We start from the raw sequence: 17475 nt of genomic DNA on the forward strand, positions 1-17475 counted from the left end.
TGATGCAAAATAATGAAATATGTTTTTCTCAGGAAGAAGAAGAAGAGAAGAGGAGTTTGGATTTGATATCCCGCTTTATCACTACCCGAAGGAGTCTCTAAGCAGCTAACATTCTTCTTTCCCTTCCTCCCCCACAACAAACACTCTGTGAGGTGGGGGGGGCTGAGAGACTTCAAAGAAGTGTGACTAGCCCAAGGTCACCCAGCAGCTGCATGTGGAGGAGCAGAGACGCGAACCCGGTTCACCACTACACCACACTGGTGGAGAGCGTTGTGCTGTGTCCCATTGGTGTAGTAGTGGGGGCACCTGCCCTTCTTCTGATAGGAAATGCTGTGCAGGGGGGGGGGCAAAGAAATGAGGGTTGAGGGGGGTCAGTTGGGGGTGAGTGAGAAATGTCCCTACAGTGGTACCTCTGGTTACAAACGCTTCAGGCTAGAAATGCTTCAGGTGACAGACTCTGGTAACCTGGAAGTAGTACCTCAAGTTAAGAACTTTACTTCACGATGAGAACAGAAATCGTGCGGGGGTGGTGCAGTGGCAGCGGGAGGCCTCATTAGCTAAAGTGGTACCTCAGGTAAAGAACAGTTTCGGGTTAAGAACGGACCTTCGGAACGAATTAAGTTCTTAACCAGAGGTGCCACTGTATTTTCATCTGAGCAGTATTGGAGGGCATGGCTATGCGAACTCTTTCCAACTTCAGATGTATTTTAGGAGAGGCTAAGTAAAATAAAATGATTGCACATCTCCCTCTGTTGTTGTTGTTGTTGTTTTCCCTTATTCTTTCAATTCAAAATGTGCCCCTGGACTTGTCTTCCCTCCGGATCACTAGTCTTCACCCACGGAGAGGCTCGTGCTGACTATCCACCAAAGTGCCATTGGATTTGACTGCCTGCGTCACTCAGGCACCGCTCAGGGAGGGCTTTATAAAAAGCAGGTGCTGCATCCCACTCTTGAGGACAAGACCAGACTAGGGAACAGCTCTGTCCCTCTCAGCCTTAGAACCAAGGAGATTCCAGGGGAACCTCCGCCATGCAGCTGGTGGCCAGGCTCATCGCTGTTCTGCTGCTGGTGTGGAGCATGAGAGCATCCGCCTTGCCCGGGGAGGATAAGTTTTCTGTACAGAGCAGCAGGGTGAGTTGAAAAAGGACAGCTTTCCTTAAAAAAATTCTAGGGTTTTGTGCAGAAGACTTTTGATGTTTCTGGTGCTTTAAAAGATGGGCAAAGCCGCCTGGTGGAGGAGAGGAGACTGTACACAAGAGGGAGGCTTTTGGAGGGGATGGAAAGGGAATGGGAGAACGCACAGATGTAAATAATGGAGAGATCTGAGGAATAAAGAAAGTGAACAAAAGGGGAGTAAGTTAAATAGCAAAGAAGGGTGTTTTTTTTTCAAGGTTGTTATCTTTTTTCTTGAGTACATAATACCAAACTCAAACTAAGGACTAGCTGCGGAATGCAGAGAGAACGAAATATTTTGCAGTGCAACCCCAGAGTTCTGCCTGGCTCAATCAACAGGACTTATTCCCAGGTAAGTGGAGGCTGGATTGCAGCCTAAAAGGCAAGGAAGGAGAGGAGAAGAAACAGAAAGAAGGAGAGGGAAGGTGAGTGGGTCCATCAAAGCAAAAGAGAGGAGAGAAGGGCTTTTAGTTAAATGCATGCCTCTTGTTTAGAAAGGATGTCAACAGTGGCAAAACAGTCCTCTGGGGAGGTGCTGCAGCTGAGTGGAGTTCCCAGGTTCAATCTCCGGCATCTCCAGGAAGGGCTGGGAATATCCCCTGCCTGAAACCCTGGATAACTTCTGCCAGTCAGTGTAGACAATACTGAGCGAGACAGACCAAAGGTCTGATTCAAGATAAGGTGGTGTTCTCCTAATGGCTGCTGTTTGTTTGCTCCTTTTCCTGACCAAAATCCAACAGGCGTGGTTCCCCCCAAAAATTGTTTAGAGAGGTGGGGACTACACCTGTTACATTTCTCCCTGTGGTTAAATGCACTGCTAGGAAGTGTGTAGGAAGGGGGGGGGTACACAGTACAGCCCTAAACATGTCAACTCAAATGTCCTATTGAATTCAATAGGGTTTGCTCTCAGGTGTTTGAGATTGCAACCGTAATTTACGAAGGCACAAAGGGCTAAAATAAAAATTGACTCACATATACTGAGGGTAGTGATATTAGCTTACTGTTGTGTGACAGGGAACGAGCTAAGCTATTATTATTTCAATTTTAAATACCTTTTTCACTGTTACGCTGCACAATTTAGCTCTGACTCTTATGAGCTAGCATCTTTATTTGATCAGGGAGATTAAACCACTAGGCAGTGAAGCCTGCATTCCATTTCCCTTCCACCCCACATGCATTCTTTGCTAAGCGCAAGTCTATGAGCCCTTAACAGCAGGGTTGAAATGCAGAAAACCCATCTATGTAGCTTCCTGGGGCCATTGCCTGTGTCGAATCCCTGTCTGCTGTACTGTTCAGAAATTTTATTTATGTTTCTAAAAACCATTTGCATGTTTCTTCTCAGTCCAAAAAAGCAGCCCCCACCAAAGTGGCTCAAGTGAGGTGGGGGGAATGGATATATTCTATAGGATAAAACCAGAAACAGGATAAAACAAGCAAAGCATGAATATCAGGCACAAACGTCAAAGGAAGCTAAAAGCGAGGGGGGGGATGAAGTCTTGAGGGAGGGCTGTAGCTCAGTGGTTAGAGCAGAGCTTTTCAAACTAGAGCATCTGCTTTACATGCAGAAGGGCCCCAGCATCGATGCCTGGCATCACCAGGTAGGCCTGGCCCCTTGTCTGAAATTGCTTGAGAGCTGCTGCCAGTCAGTGCAGACAATACTGAGCTAGGCAGGCCAAGGATCTCACTTGGTATAAGGCAGCACCCAATGTTTCTGTGTCATCAGGGAAGGGCCATAGCTCATGCTTTGCTTGCAGAAGGTCCCAGGTTAAATCTGTGGCATCTCCAGGTATATCCTCTGCCTGGAGAGATGCTGCCAGTCAGTGCAGGCAGTACTGAGCTAGAGGGACCAACAGTCTGATGTAGTATTGCAAAAGGCTGCAGTTCAATAGTAGAGCACCTGCCTTGCATTAAGAAGGTTTCAGATTCTACCCTGGCACCTCCAGTTTAAAAATATCAGGCAGAAGGAGAAGTGAGCATCTGGTTGATGACTATTATGAGAATATATTTCAATCCCACCTTCCTTCCAAGTAGCCATACCTGGTTCGTCTCCCCACCCTATTTCATCCTCACAACAACCCTGTGAGGGGGGTTAGGCTGAGAGAAGACAGGTAACCTAGTGAGATTCATGAGCAAGTGGGAATTCGAACCCAGGTCGCTCACGGTCTTAGTCCAGCACTCAAACCACTACACCGCACTGGCTCTCAGCCTTTGTATGACCTGGCTGACCTTTCTGAGAACTGGGTGCCAGACTGTGATGGATCTTTGGTCTGATCCAGCAGCCAGACGCTTCTTATGTTCTCCATGTATTTTATTTCCGACGGTGACTCTCTGTTTTTAAAACACCTTTACACTATCCGGCAAGGGGGGGGGACTCACTTTCCTGCTTTCTCTTTGCCCTCTGCCCTACTGCTTGCTTTGTGATTGCAGGAGCAAACCAAAGCCCGAAAAGGTCTGATCCTGAAAATGCTGGCAGATCTACTGGACGGGGTGGACGTGGGCCGTGATGGGACGGCTTCCTCCGATGCGGAAGACCTGCTCGAAAGCAAACTGGAGGAAGAGCCCTCCATGCTGGGGAGGTTGCCGCAGCTCACCCAGAGGGATCGCAAAGCCCCCTGTAAAAACTTCTTCTGGAAAACTTTCACTGCTTGCTAACAACACCAGCACCAAGCACTCATTCCCTAGCCTTCCCCTTGTCTTTGCTCTTGGATCGGGGGGCGTGGCTCCAACTCTTCTCTCGCTGTGTAGGGTTGCCAACTTGGTGGCAGGGGTGGGTGGAGATTCATAGGCCTGGCCTGCTCCTGTCCCTTTAAGAGAGGTTTGATCTGCAGCTCTTCCACCTCCCCCCTAGTCCCTCTTTCCTTTTGTGCTATGTATTTAAGACTGTAAGCCTGAGGGCAGGGATTGCCTTGTTCTAATTAGTTCTATGAAAGCTGTTCTTGGAAGCCTTCTTGGCTGGACAATGCTCTAAAAAAATAACAATGATAATAAATTGTGTCCAACATTAACTCCGCCCAGAGCAGCTCTAATTTGCACTTTCCAAAACAATGTGTGACCCAAAACACAGTCGTCTTTCAAAATACGCACTTCCCTGAATTTTGGAAATGCAGTTCTCCAGCCAAGAATTCTTGCAAATACATTATATTGGGGCAAAGTGTGCATTTAAAAATGTGTTATGTTACTGGGGAATAAGCATATAAAAATATTAGGGACAATGCCTAAACTGGATTTCTTTTAGCTGGCATGCAGCAGAAAATAACCGGCCACATGTCAGTCTCTGCAGATCAAACAGGACTGTTGAAAGGGACATGGAAACAAGGGAGCAGTTGAGACACAGGCCCTTCCCCACACTGTGCATCATTGTTTTGAAAAGCATCTGTCCATCTTTTGCTCTCTCACTTTTTTTTAAGAAATAAAAAATCTTCATCAAATGTTTCAAACTTTTGGTTTCATGATGGTTCCATCCACAAATAAAGCATGACCTATAGGTGCTTTGGGAATATGACCTGATATTTGTTTTTTTCTTATTTTTCCTTACTACCGCGGCATGACCTTCGAAAGCCTGCTTCCCGGCTTGGATTCCGGACGGATCAAAATGCACAGAGTATAATGATAACATTTGCTCCCATGAGATGGCTTTAAAAGACATGACAAATTCATGGAGGAGGGAAAGGCTATCAGCTCTGGCTATGCTCTACTTTCCAAGGCAGTTGGACTCCATTTGTCTCACAGGACAATGGAGTACGCTTCTGCAGGTGAAGCCAAACTGCTGCATTAGCAGCACCAAAGTGACCTTCCTGGGGTGTGGGCCTGGGCAGTGTGTATGAAGGTCCTGGGCTGCTCAGACAACAAGACCCCCTCTCGGCCTCACTGATGTGGTCCAAAGGAAAGCAGAGCCATACATTTGGCACCAGCTAGGCTGCAGGACTTGCTGGGAGGAGGCGTACAATCATCTTAGGGACTCCACTCCAGATTTGTGAAGGTTTATGCATTAGTCTTTTCTTCTCCCGAAGATATCCCTCAAGGCAGCAGAGGTTTAGGATCAGAGTTTTCCTTCTTCTATTAGGGCTTTCCTTACCTTAAGGAAATCAGCCCTGAGTGCTCCCTGGAAGGACAGATGCTGAAGCTGAGGCTCCAATACTTTGGCCACCTCATGAGAAGAGAAGAATCCTTGGGAAAGACTCTGATGTTGGGAAAGATTGAGGGCACTAGGAGAAGGAGACGACAGAGGACGAGATGGTTGGACAGTGTTCTCGAAGCTACAAACATGAGTTTGACCAAATTGCGGGAGGCAGTGCAAGACAGGAGTGCCTGGCGTGCTCTGGTCCATGGGGTCACGAAGAGTCGGACACGACTAAACGACTAAACAACAACATTAGGGCTTTCTTCCCAGGTTGATGAGACCCATCTGCCCCCCACTTCCCTCTACAGCATGTTGGTCTTGTCCGCTCAATTCTCCAGAGACTGTCTTCACGTGCAGGGGAAGTCCCTAACTCAGAGAGTGTTTGAAACCCATCAGATACCCCTCACCTGGTTTAGCCGGCCACTCAAAGACATTCCCAGGGTGTGGCCACTGTCACATGCTAACAGCTTCTTGGAGCCATAGGTGAGTGAGAGCTGAGTGCAGGGTGATGGCCTAAAGTGGACCAACTACCCCAGAAGGAGCACAATGCGTCCCCCACCAGAGTTACTATCCCTCCCCTAACATCCCATACTGCCTCTGAATACTAGTCGCAGGGAGCTGTTGCACTTATGTGCTGCTTTCAGGCTTCCCAGAAGAGGCACCTGGTTGGCCACTGTGAAAATAGACTGCTGGAACCGGCAGCCAGGCTCTTCTTAAGTTCTTAAGTTGGCTGGCTTTTCTGAGCCTCTCCAGACAGAAGGCTGAAAGAGATTGCTCGTCCTCCCCCATGCTTGGGAGAAGGGCCTTCCAAGGTAGCTACCAGAAATAAATGGACCCTCCTTAGCCATAGGCAGCCCACCTCCAAATTCCAGTTGTTGGGAATCACAAGTATAGTGTTAGTTACAGGTAGGTAGCCGTGTTGGTCTGAGTCGAAGCAAAATAAAAAAATTCCTTCAGTAGCACCTTAAAGACCAACTAAGTTTATATTTTGGTATGAGCTTTCGTGTGCATGCACACTTCTTCAGATACGTATAGTGTTAGTGTGACAAAGTTTCATCTTTCCCAACATCTGGGTTGCAGCTGCAAAGAGCTGCAAAAATACATAGTGTAGGGACTTTCAAAGCATATCCCGAGGACTAGGAAGAGGGAGGGATGGAAGAACACATTTTCAGCCATGGCTGGGATAACTTCTGGCCCTCCTGATATTGCAAAACCCGCCATCCCTGACCATGCTGGCTGGGGTTAATTGGAACTGTAAAGGGTGTGCTTATTTCACATGCATTTAAGCTCCAATTATCACTGTGGGTTAAACCACTGAGCCTAGGGCTTGCTGATCAGAAGGTCGGCGGTTCGAATCCCCACGACGGGGTGAGCTCCCATTGCTCGGTCCCAGCTCCTGCCAACCTAGCAGTTCGAAAGCACGTCAAAGTGCAAGTAGATAATAGGTACTGTTACAGTGGGAAGGGAAATGGTGTTTCCGTGTGCTGCTCTGGTTCGCCGGAAGCGGCTTTGTCATGCTGGCCACAGGACCTGGAAGCTGTACACCGGCTCCCTTGGCGAGATAAGCGCCGCAACCCCAGAGTCGGTCACGACTGGACCCAATGGTCAGGGGTCCCTTTACCTTTATCACTGACTGTAATTTTTGTATTCCATTGCCATTCATCTCCCACCTGAGTTTGCAATCAAAGTGAACGATACTGATGCCAACAAAGGAAACACACAGAATGTTAATTCACTGCGGACAATGAAGCAGCAGCTGAAGACAAAGGACATTACACACACACACACACACACACACACACACACACACACACACACCAACAGCAGCAGCAGCATCCCCACCACTTTTCCCTTGTCCCTATCATGCTTGCCTAAAAACCTACACAGAAACCAGTGCAAGGATGGGAACGCTCTCCAGCAGCCTCCTCCTGAGAGGCACAGCCAGAATCTTCAGCAGTCAACGATGCATCAAAAAAGCAGCCTGACAACCAGCAAAGTGCCAATGAGAAATGTGCCCTTTGCAAAGGAAGATGGGTGGTGTGTGTGAGGGGAGGTGGTCACATTAGTAGGAATTGCTCATCAGCCGAGGGTGAGGTCAGGAGCCTTGCAGCCAACGCAGATGACACTGAAGGTGACGGAAGCCTTGTGCCGACCCACCCCTCCCTTTGCCCAGTGCTGGGCCATAGGGCTTTTGCATAGTCAGCCTAGTTTCATGTGAAGAGAAAATGCTGAAGAATTTTTATTTATTTTTTAATATGCACTCCCAAGTTGCTTTCATTTTCAAAGTGAATTTCTCCAGATCATTGAACAGTTATAGCTCCCGTTGGTAGAGCATGATTCTCTTCATCTCAGAGTTGTGGGTTCGAGGACCACATTGGGCAAAAGATTCCTGCATTACAGGGGGTTGGACTAGATGGCCCTTGTGGTCCCTTCCCACTCTACAATTCTATTATTCTAAGAAAACTCAGCTAGTATCAGGTTAAATGTTTTTAGAAGCATTTAAATATGTAAGGGGACTGAACATAGAAATATAGGAAGCTGCCTTATCCCGAGTCAGTCCATTGGCTCCATCTAACTCAATAATGTCAATTTTGACCGGCAGCAGCTCCCCTGAGTTTCAGACAAAGGAGTCTCTCCTAGCCCTACCTAGAGATGCTGGTTATTGAACCCGGGACTTTTTGCATGCAAAGCAGATGCTCTGCCACTGAGCTATTACCCTTCCCTGAGAAAAGACTTCCTCTCTCCCCATCACTGTATCCATTTCCAAACTCGTCATAGTCCCAGGTGAGCAAACGAATTACCAAAATTATAGGGGAGGGGGGCCAAGAATCTGATCTCTAACCTGTGCTTCAGCACAAGGCCTGCGAGAGGGCAGACTACCTGACCCACCCACCACTGGGAGCTGGCAGAGTGGGGAAAGCTGCCTGCTTGCAGAAACAGAAAATCCAGGCCAACACTGAGCCGGGATTCAGCTGGCAAGGATGTGGGTTGGTGAAATCCAGGAAGGGCTGAGCTGGGGAAGGCTGTGTAGTGTCCCCAGGAATGCAGCTTGAATCACAGGCGAGGGATCCAAAGGGAAGTGCACAACAAAGACATAAACTTCTGCAGCTTGTGAACGCAGCAGGATGGAGGGAGGGTGGAAGGGCGCCCCTTCGCGTTATTTTTCCCCCAGTATCATGGCTGGAGAGCCGGATCTGAATAGCAAAAGGCTTTCCAGATGACACAGGAGTCTCCCTTTTGCGGGAGCAGGAGAAAACAAGAGACTTGGGTTATTACCGAAGTCATCCTGCTGATCTGTTCTCGAAGCTACGAACATGAGTTTGACCAAACTGCGGGAGGCAGTGCAAGACAGGAGTGCCTGGCGTGCTATGGTCCATGGGGTCACGAAGAGTCGGACACGACTAAACAACAACAACCTGCTGATCTGAAAGGCTGCACGCAGAGCGAGCTCCAGGCATGATATAAGACCAGAAGAGGAGCCCTGCTGGATCAGCTCGGAGGTCCAGCATCCTAGTCTCAAAGCAGCCAATCGTGGGGTGGCCCAGAAGCAGAAGCAGAGTACAACCGCAGTGCCCCTGCCTGCTGCTTGATGCTCCTTAAAAGTCATAAGAACCTAAGAAGAGGCTGGTCGATCAGGTCAAGAGAACATCGGAGTCCAGCTTCCTGTTCCCACAGTGGCCCACTAAATACCTCCTGAAAGCCCAGAGGCAGAGCATGAAGGCAAGAGCCCCTCTCCCACAGATACCCATAAGAAGAGCCCAGTTGGCCCATCTAATCCAGCATCCTGTTCTCAGAGCAGCCAGCCAAATGCCCCCCAAGGGAAGCCATCAAGCAGGACCTGAGTGGAGGGTCACAGATACCCCCATCCTTACCCTAGAGAGACTCATTCCCGAGGGTAACCATATTAGATTTCTGCAGCGAGCACAAACACCTTTTTGCCTCTCAAGGAGCAAAAAGCTTATTCCTCCCTGTGTATGCATGTTTGCTCCTTTGGATAGTGGAAAGAGGGTGGAAAGAGGGTGTCATTTTCTACCAGGGATGGGACAAAGGGGGGGTTTGGAAAAAGAGAAGAGGAGAAGAAGCAGCTAGACCATCATTCTTGTTGACACCAGATTAATCTCTCCCCGCTTCTCATCTGGGCTCTACTTAACAGCACCGTAATGACCAGAAATTGCCTCTGACAAATCAGTGGTGAAGTTTGCCTAGTCGCAGCTGCCATGCCAATGGACGAGTCATTATTCTTTCAATTTAGCCCCCTGATGCCTCTTAGCATGCCTTTCGGGCTCCCTACATGGTGCTCCTTAGCCTAGCTTGCAGGGCAACTGCCCAAGGCTGACCCCCTCCACCCACACCCTGGAGAATGGCCTAATGAGAATGAATGGAAAGCCCTTTCACAGCAAATGGGAAGCAGATGACTCAAAATGGCTTTTTCTCTTGGCCACTTTAAAACCGGGAGAGGGGGGAGGGGGCGGGAGGCAAAACTATTCACACCATAGATTTGAAGCACTCAGATACCACTTTAACCAGCAATGGCCTCCCGCCCACCCCCTGAATTCTGGGAGCTGCAGTTTGTAAAGGTGCTGAGAGTTGTTCAGAGGCCCCCTATTCCCCCACCATACCCTCCAACATTTCTCTGCTGAAAACAGGGACGGCCTAAGGAAAAGTGGGACATTCCGGGATCAAATCAGAAACTGGGGTGGCTTCTGTAAATCCGGGACTGTCCCTGGTAAAATAGGAATACTTGGAGGGTCTGCCACCCCAGAGCTACAATTCCCATAGTGGTTTAACAATCAATCCCTCTTCATGGGGAACTCTGGAGACTGTAGCTCCATGAGGGTCTCCTAAGAAAAGCACAAACCCTCACCTATGGATCATAGCTGCCAAGTTATCCCTTTTTAAAGGGATTTTCCCTTATGCTGAATAGGCTTCCTCGCGAGAAAAGGGAAAACTTGGCAGCTATGCTATGGATTTGTATTAATATGACTAGCTCATCACCAATGAAGTTTTACTCAGCATAGACCCACTGAAATAAAAGGAACTAAGTGAGGACACATTCACCCCATACATTTAAGGCACTATACCACGTGTTCTCGAAGCTACGAACATGAGTTTGACCAAACTGCGGGAGGCAGTGGAAGACAGGAGTGCCTGGCGTGCTCTGGTCCATGGGGTCACGAAGAGTCAGACATGACTAAACGACTAAACAACAACAACAACAACACGTTAAACAGCCATAGTTCCCTGCTCCCACAAAACAAAACAATCCTGGGAGCTGTGGTTTATCAAAGGTGCTGAGAGTTGAGGAGACACCTATTCCCTGGAAAGAGGGATTGACTATTAAACTAGTCTAGCTGCTAGTCTAGGGAGCCATGGCTGTTCAAAGCGGTATCGTAGTGCTTTAAAAGCATGGGGTGAGTGTGTCCTGAGTTCCTCAAGCGTCCCTAGATTGCTCAGCTCCCACAAATCCTTTTGGCAGTCCAGCAAGCAGCACCTAGCACATGCCTAGCACAGGCTCCTTTTCAACAGCAACGGGATCAACAGTCATTTTGTGACACAGAATCCCCAATAGCTACGGAGTTGAAGCCCATCTTATTCCTCCTGCCTGTGACACTTCATTTTCATCATATATATTCCCTGGGAAAACTTCTGCATCGAAGGTGCAAAATTGCAATTATACACTTCAGAAGTTGTTTTGAGCAGCAGCAAAGTGTGTGTGTTGGGCGGAGGGGGGGGGGACGATGGCTCTCAAATCTTTCAGATTCCATTATGGTCCTTCTGTGAAAACACATCGACTCCCATTAGAGAGATGCCACTCACCCACAGAACCTCCATTTCAAGGCTGAGAAAAGTGATTAAGAAAACTTGAAAGAAACAGCCTCTTTCTCAGCCAGTCTGGATCTCCTCCTTGACCTGCCAAATGAAGGTGGTGAGTGGTAGGGTAGTGGAACTTTCAGAAGTGCAGAGCCCCTTGAGGGTGATTTTAATATTTAAATGCCGCCCATCTGACTGGATTGCCACAGCCACATACCCTTACAGGCGAAGCCAAGACCAGTCCTGCCATTAGGCAGTGAGATGATTGCCTCAGGTGGCATATGCTGGGAGATGGTGGTGCTCCTCAACTCTTCATCCTGAGCTCATTAACCATACCTTTCTGTTGGAGAAGAGAGCGGTGTCTTGCATCTTGCCCTCCACCTCCAACTTGCTGATCTCCCCTCAGGGGCAGTCCAGTGCCATGCTCCTAGTATTGAAGTAGGATACACAACTATAGGTGCGAGTGGGGGGGGGGTGTCATTCTTTCCTTTGCCTCAGGCAGCAAAATGTATTGGGCTGGTCTTGACTGCACCCTTTCATAACTGCACCCCCTTCTAAGATTATACAACCTTCAAAAATTATACAATATTCTTAGAATTATACAATAACTAGGGATGCATTGCAACAATCAAAGCAGATCGCCACGTGTTGCCTTTCGGCTACAGCTTTTATTTTTCTCTGCGCACACATAGGCAAATGATTCTGAGTGCCCCAATATCTTCTTCTGTTGTGAATTAATTTGTGTTTTCCATTAAATGCCATTGTGCATAGCAGAACTCACACATCATTTTCTTGAAACTGAAGGATCCTGTGTTTTCAGTGTCCTTAATTGCTTAGCTTTGGAGCAAAGCTTTGTTCTAACTCTTCCTCAGTGTTTTCTCTGCACACCTATTCCCCTCCCAGAGCTACAATTCCTAGAGTTCCCTGTGAAGAGGGTTTGATTCTTAAATCACTCTAGGAACTGTAGCTCTGGCAGGGGAATAGGGGGCTCCTAACAACTCTCAGCACCCTTAACAGACTACAACTCCTAGAAATAGGTGGAGCAATGGAATGTATCCAATGCTAGCCTTGCTTAAAAGCAGGCCCATCAAAGCTAATAGACATGGCTAATTTAGTTCAATTAACCTCAGGGGTTCTACTCTGAGAAGGACTTAGTTGGATACAACCAAGTTGCAGGCGGGCGGGCGGGAGTGTGGGAGTGAGTGATATGAAATCAGGCACAAGTGTTAGTCTGAATCCTACCTCCTTTGAAATTTTGCACTACATAGCCTGGCTTCTCAGGCAGTGATCTATAGAGTTTGCACATGAAGTATTTATGTGACCATCAGGTACTTGGCACTCCAAGGCACATCTTCCACATGCTTCAATGTTACGACTTGCTATCAAAAGCATCCATCTGTTTAAAACCTGGATGCCAAGTCTGGTGTGGAAGCCAAGTCAACAAATCAAATGCAAGTGTGATGTTTGCTCCTCTGCTCCACTTTATGATGATGGAACGATTGGGATGAAAGCTTGCAGAGCTGGATTCTGACTTACAGTAGCAGATCATAAGAGTACAAGGCTTAATTTGAGTCCCCATGAACTCAGAACCCAGAGGAGAGACAGGACAGGCTCAGTTTCTAGAGTCTGCAAGCGCTCTGCTATCTTGGTTGCGTCTAGAAAGGGCAGAGATTTCAGTAAAAATATATAGAGGATTTAAACTACATCGGGAGGGAGGAGTTAGAAACAGAATCAATAGCAAACCCCTACCTCAATAACAACTCGACAGTTTGGAAAATCTGGAGTAAAAAAAATAATGCACATCAATCTCTGACTTTTGTCTTCTGGGTTTCTGGGAGTTTCCTGTTGTTATTCTGTCTCTCACAGCTACAACAAACCTACCATTAAAGTTATGGACTGGTCATTTCTTCATCAGAGGGCAAACGGGCAAATTTAGCAGGGGGTCAAATACTTTTCCCCCCTCCCTGTAATTCTAAAGCTAACAAGCTGTTAGAAACCTTGTTAAGGAATAATACAATTACCAGGTTTCAATTACATCAAGTCGAACATTTTATAACAATACCCAGTAACAAGCCGAGCCACTAGACCTCCTCTCAACTTGTGAGACATTTATTGCTCAGCAGACCACAAAGAATGGAAAGGGTACAGTTTCAGCAATCTATAACATTTTGTTGGGTGAAAGTATAAGCATTCACAATGGATTTTAAGTCGTCTGGGAACAGGAGTTACAACTAAACACTGATGAAACTTTATAGAGGTGTAGAAGGGGAAAGGCGCCATTTAAATCTGTCTCTGCCAGTTGAGAGAGAATGCCTTAAAAACAGTGTTCCTCTGGGACCTCATTCCCCACACTCTGAGCAGAATAAACAATATGCTTTCCCCCCCGGCATTGGAAGGAGGTGTGGGGAGCAAGGTGGGGAACGAGGTATACCTTTTTCCATATGTGGTAGTCATACAATGGCATTCTTCCATTCCGGAATGCTGTATGTGAAGAAATCAACAAAGTCGCCAGTCAGTCACTGCAGCTATATCCACAACTAGCTTTGCTGCTTATATTTGATGGTAATCTAAATCAGCAATACACAAAGACTTGGTACTCTGTTAACTGCTGTAAGACTTTTTATGGCCCCAAATGAGAAAGTCCTTGAACTGAACACGCTATTCCCGGTCCCCCAACTTTGGAAATGTCATTATCTGCATGGGACCTTCCATGTTAGTTTCCACCATCACCACCACTACCCAGTTTGTGTGCGGTTTGCATGTGTGAGCGGAGACTGTGAGCGATGATGGAATGCAAAAGAGACAAAGTTTCGCATTGCAAGTTTCCTACACTAGAGTGGTATAGTGCTTGCAATGTTTGACTAAGACCTGAGAGACTGTGGTTCTAAGTCCCCTACTCAGCCATGAAGCTGGGTGACCTTAGCCCAGCCTCTCTTAACCCTAAACTTATAGGGTTGTTGTGAGGATAAAATGGGGAGAGGAAAAACATGTATGCCTTTTTGAGCTCCTGGAAGGAAAGGTGGAATATAAATACAATGAATGAATGAATGAATGAATGAATGAATGAATGAATGAATGAATGAATGAATGAATGAAACAAAACTGGTGCCAATAAGCGTGGAGATCAGCACTAACACATAAACCAAAAGCACTAATCAAATGAACAGAGGCAAGCACATTTCAGAAGACTTGTTATTGCTTTATTACTTGTGCAAATAGGGAAGAAAATAGTTGGCAGCCACTGGCAGCTCATGGACAACTTTGGCTGGGAGATCAGGGGCGATTCCTGTAAAAACACAAAGAGATGCACATGAATTTCTAAACTGAACTTTTGACGCAACAAGGTCATGCCAATGTTACATTGTAAGTCCCTCTCTCATAATGTGTTGTTGCTGTCAATGTTACAATTCAGATAAAAACATCCTCCCCCCCAAAAAAAATTTTTTTTACTATGTTCTGTATTTAATGTAGACCCGTTGAAATTAATGGGCATGACTAACTTAGGTATATTAGTTTCAAAGTGTCTATCTGAGTAAAATTTAGATACAACCCAGTATCTGCCCAAAAACCCACAACTGAAAACTGCATCCTTTCACAAAAATATTGTATATGGGCTCTATTAGCTTCCCCCCCCATCACTAGTTGCCTTTCAAAAGTAATGCAATGCTACAAACAGCAAAAGCAAATAAATGAATCAAAACCCAATATAGCAAGACACGCAAAATAAAATTTAAAATGTGCTTAGAAATGTACTTTGAGAAAAAAACATTTGAAACACTTTCTTTTTAAAGGAAATGTCTTTATTGCTTCAACAACAGAACAGAATAACAAAACTTAAAATGCCCACATATCTCATTGCAAATGTTACAAATTCACAGATTATTGTATTGTCGAGGGCTGATGGGAGTTGTAGTTCAGAACATCTGGAGGGCACCGGGTTGCGAAAGGCTGCTTTAGGCATGAAAATTATCTGGAAATGTATTCCTCTGTATGCTTGTAACGGAATCTTCTGCTTATCATCGGCATCATTATTACGGTAGCGATCAGTTCTCAAATATTTTCTCTCTGGTGAAAAATATCAACTTACTTCTCCGAGTTGAAGGGCAGAGGAGGCTGGCACAAATCTGCAGGTGACAGGCAGTGTTTGCTGCCTCACAAAACAGACACCTCGGATAACAAGGGCTGACTGTGATAAGCTGGAAGTGTAATTACAGGATATCTCGGTGCAATTCATCTTTGGAGCAAGGCGGTAGCTGTCACTGTAAGTCAGAATCTCTCTCCATCGGACCTTCTGAGCATGTGGGCGTAGAGAGGAAACAGGCGATAATGCACAAGAGATTATGTTCAAGTAATTAGAAACGTGGCCTCTGTAAATAAGAAGGGGTGTGGGGAGAGTGGCGGAGGAGCACCTGCTTTGCATGCAGAAGGTCCCAGGTTCAATCCACAGCATATCCAAGTAGGAGTGGGGAAGTCTCCTGCCTTAAACCCTGGAGAACCATTGCTACAAGTCAGGAAAGGCAATACTGAGGTGGACGGATCTACTCAAAGCATGGCAGCTTTTTGACATCTCAGGGGAAGGATCATAGGTGTCCTGCAGATCACACTTTGCACATAAAAGGTCTGTGGTTTGATCACCAGCATCTCCATGTAATGTCCACTGAAGAGCCACTGCCAGTCATTCAGGCAAATGGATCAATGGTCTGACTTGGTATAAGACAGGTTCCAGTGTTTATTGGACGTATCCACCGCTCAATGGTAGAACATCTCCTTTGCAGGCAGAAAGCCCCAGATTCAATCTCCAACATCTCCAAACAAGACCTTGGTCATCCTTGACTATTGGCCACAATGACTGGGGATGATGGGAGTTGTAGTACATCAACATCTGGAATGTACCAGGCTAGAGAGGACTGCCACAGGGATGTGGAGCCTCTGACATGCAAGAGAAATAGACTAACATATCCATCCCTACTCAGTATAAGGCAGAACTAATATTTTCACTTTACCTTTTCTTTTGTAAGTATGTACGCATATAGACATGTAATTATGCTTAATTTCCAGCTAGATTTGTGATCAATGGTGAATAAAGTAGTTAGTACATTACATGTAAAAAGGAACTGTTAATATTTACACTGTCTACTCAGTTTTCAAAACCCAGATCATAGCTATACATTGCCAGTATCACTGCATAGTTCCTTATTAGTTCTAGCTTAATACCAACTGATAGCCCCAAATACTACCAAGTACACTACAAGCATAATGTAGTAAAGTGTCATATAGGCCAAGATTATAAATGCAATCATTGGACGTAACAACCCATTAATACTGTTTTAGTTAGCTTGAAGAAATTATGGCAGTTAGTATCTATTCCATATCTGATCGTCAAAAAGTTTATAAATCAGGCCCAATCACCCTTAAAGCATTGGGAAGGGAGCTCCCTGCTACCTTGTAACTGAATGTGCTCTGTATCTTTTGCCATTTCAACAATATCCCAGGGTTTAACCAACCCATTTTTAATGATGGTGTTACACTGCTCCTATGCTTTGTAGCCTTAAGACTTTTTGCAGCTGATCAGAGGTTCCATACTAGTTCATCATGTTCTTTATTTACTGTCTTTCAAATACACTGTCAGCACATAATTAGGGGACCTAGTGCAGAATTGGGGAAACCTTTTTTCAGGCTGAAGGCCACATTCTGTTCTGGGCAATGCTCTGGGGGGGCCACATGTCAAGCAGTGGGTGGGGCTAGAGGCAAAAGGAGGTGGAGCGACAAATGTAAATGCTACCTTCATACAACAGGCTAGTCTCTAAACACACATACACACAAATCCCCCTCTGTCCTCCTTCCAGGCAAGCAGGAGGCATTATCAAAGTTCAGGGACACATGTCCACTCGTGGAGGGTGTGAAGCTGAGGCAGTGAGGAGCATGGCCTGAGGTTAATTTTCAGGCAGGTTTGCCCTGTGTAGGAGAAATTAGCCATGGTTTGCATCCAATCTTGGGTCATACGCAGAGCAGACCAATTGAAAATAATGGACATGACTTAGTTCCGTCCATTTCAATGGATCTGCTCTGAACCGGTGCGGTGTAGTGGTTAGGGTGCTGGACTAGGACCTGGAAGTCCAGGGTTCAAATCCTCACTCGGCCAAAAAGCTAGCTGGGGTGTCCTTGGCCTGGCCACTCCTTCTCAGTCTAACCTACCTCACAGGGCTGTTGAGGGGATTACTTGAGGAGGGGGGAAACCACATACACCACACTTGGGCTCTGTGGAGAGAGAAAAGAGAAGATACAAATGTGATAACTAACTAACTAACTCACAGCTGGATTCAATCCCTTTCTTCCTTTTTCTCAATTCAGGGGCTGAAAGTACTCTGTTT

The 17475-nt window shown here is 46.4% G+C and overlaps 2 protein-coding genes across 11 annotated transcripts in view; one reads left to right on the forward strand and one right to left on the reverse strand.

Annotated features, from left to right (window-relative positions):
- Positions 1 to 971: 971 nt before the first annotated feature.
- CORT (cortistatin) lies at positions 972 to 3825 on the forward strand. Its single transcript, XM_035121048.3, has 2 exons — positions 972 to 1131; positions 3601 to 3825. Exons 1-2 carry the CDS (start codon positions 1030 to 1032, stop codon positions 3823 to 3825), a joined length of 327 nt encoding a protein of 108 aa, XP_034976939.1. The 5' UTR covers positions 972 to 1029.
- A 9358-nt stretch (positions 3826 to 13183) lies between these two features.
- TARDBP (TAR DNA binding protein) overlaps positions 13184 to 17475 on the reverse strand; it is a 39908-nt gene continuing 35616 nt past the window's right edge. For 5 of the 10 annotated variants that reach the window (XR_015950440.1, XR_015950436.1, XR_015950433.1 and 2 more), the window contains 2 exons: positions 14312 to 14390; positions 13184 to 13585 (listed from right to left, as the gene is read on the reverse strand). Coding sequence is in view for 2 of the 10 variants with exons in the window: in XM_035121044.3 (XP_034976935.1) it covers positions 13555 to 13585; positions 14312 to 14390 (110 nt within the window). In the remaining 8 variants the exon portion in view is untranslated. Of the gene's footprint in view, positions 13586 to 14282; positions 14391 to 17475 lie in introns of those variants that run through there. The other 5 variants (XR_015950439.1, XR_015950438.1, XR_015950435.1 and 2 more) reach the window with 1 other exon arrangement.

This window comes from Zootoca vivipara, chromosome 6 (assembly GCF_965207765.1).
Source record: "Zootoca vivipara chromosome 6, rZooViv2.hap1.1, whole genome shotgun sequence".
Lineage (NCBI taxonomy): Eukaryota > Metazoa > Chordata > Lepidosauria > Squamata > Lacertidae > Zootoca > Zootoca vivipara.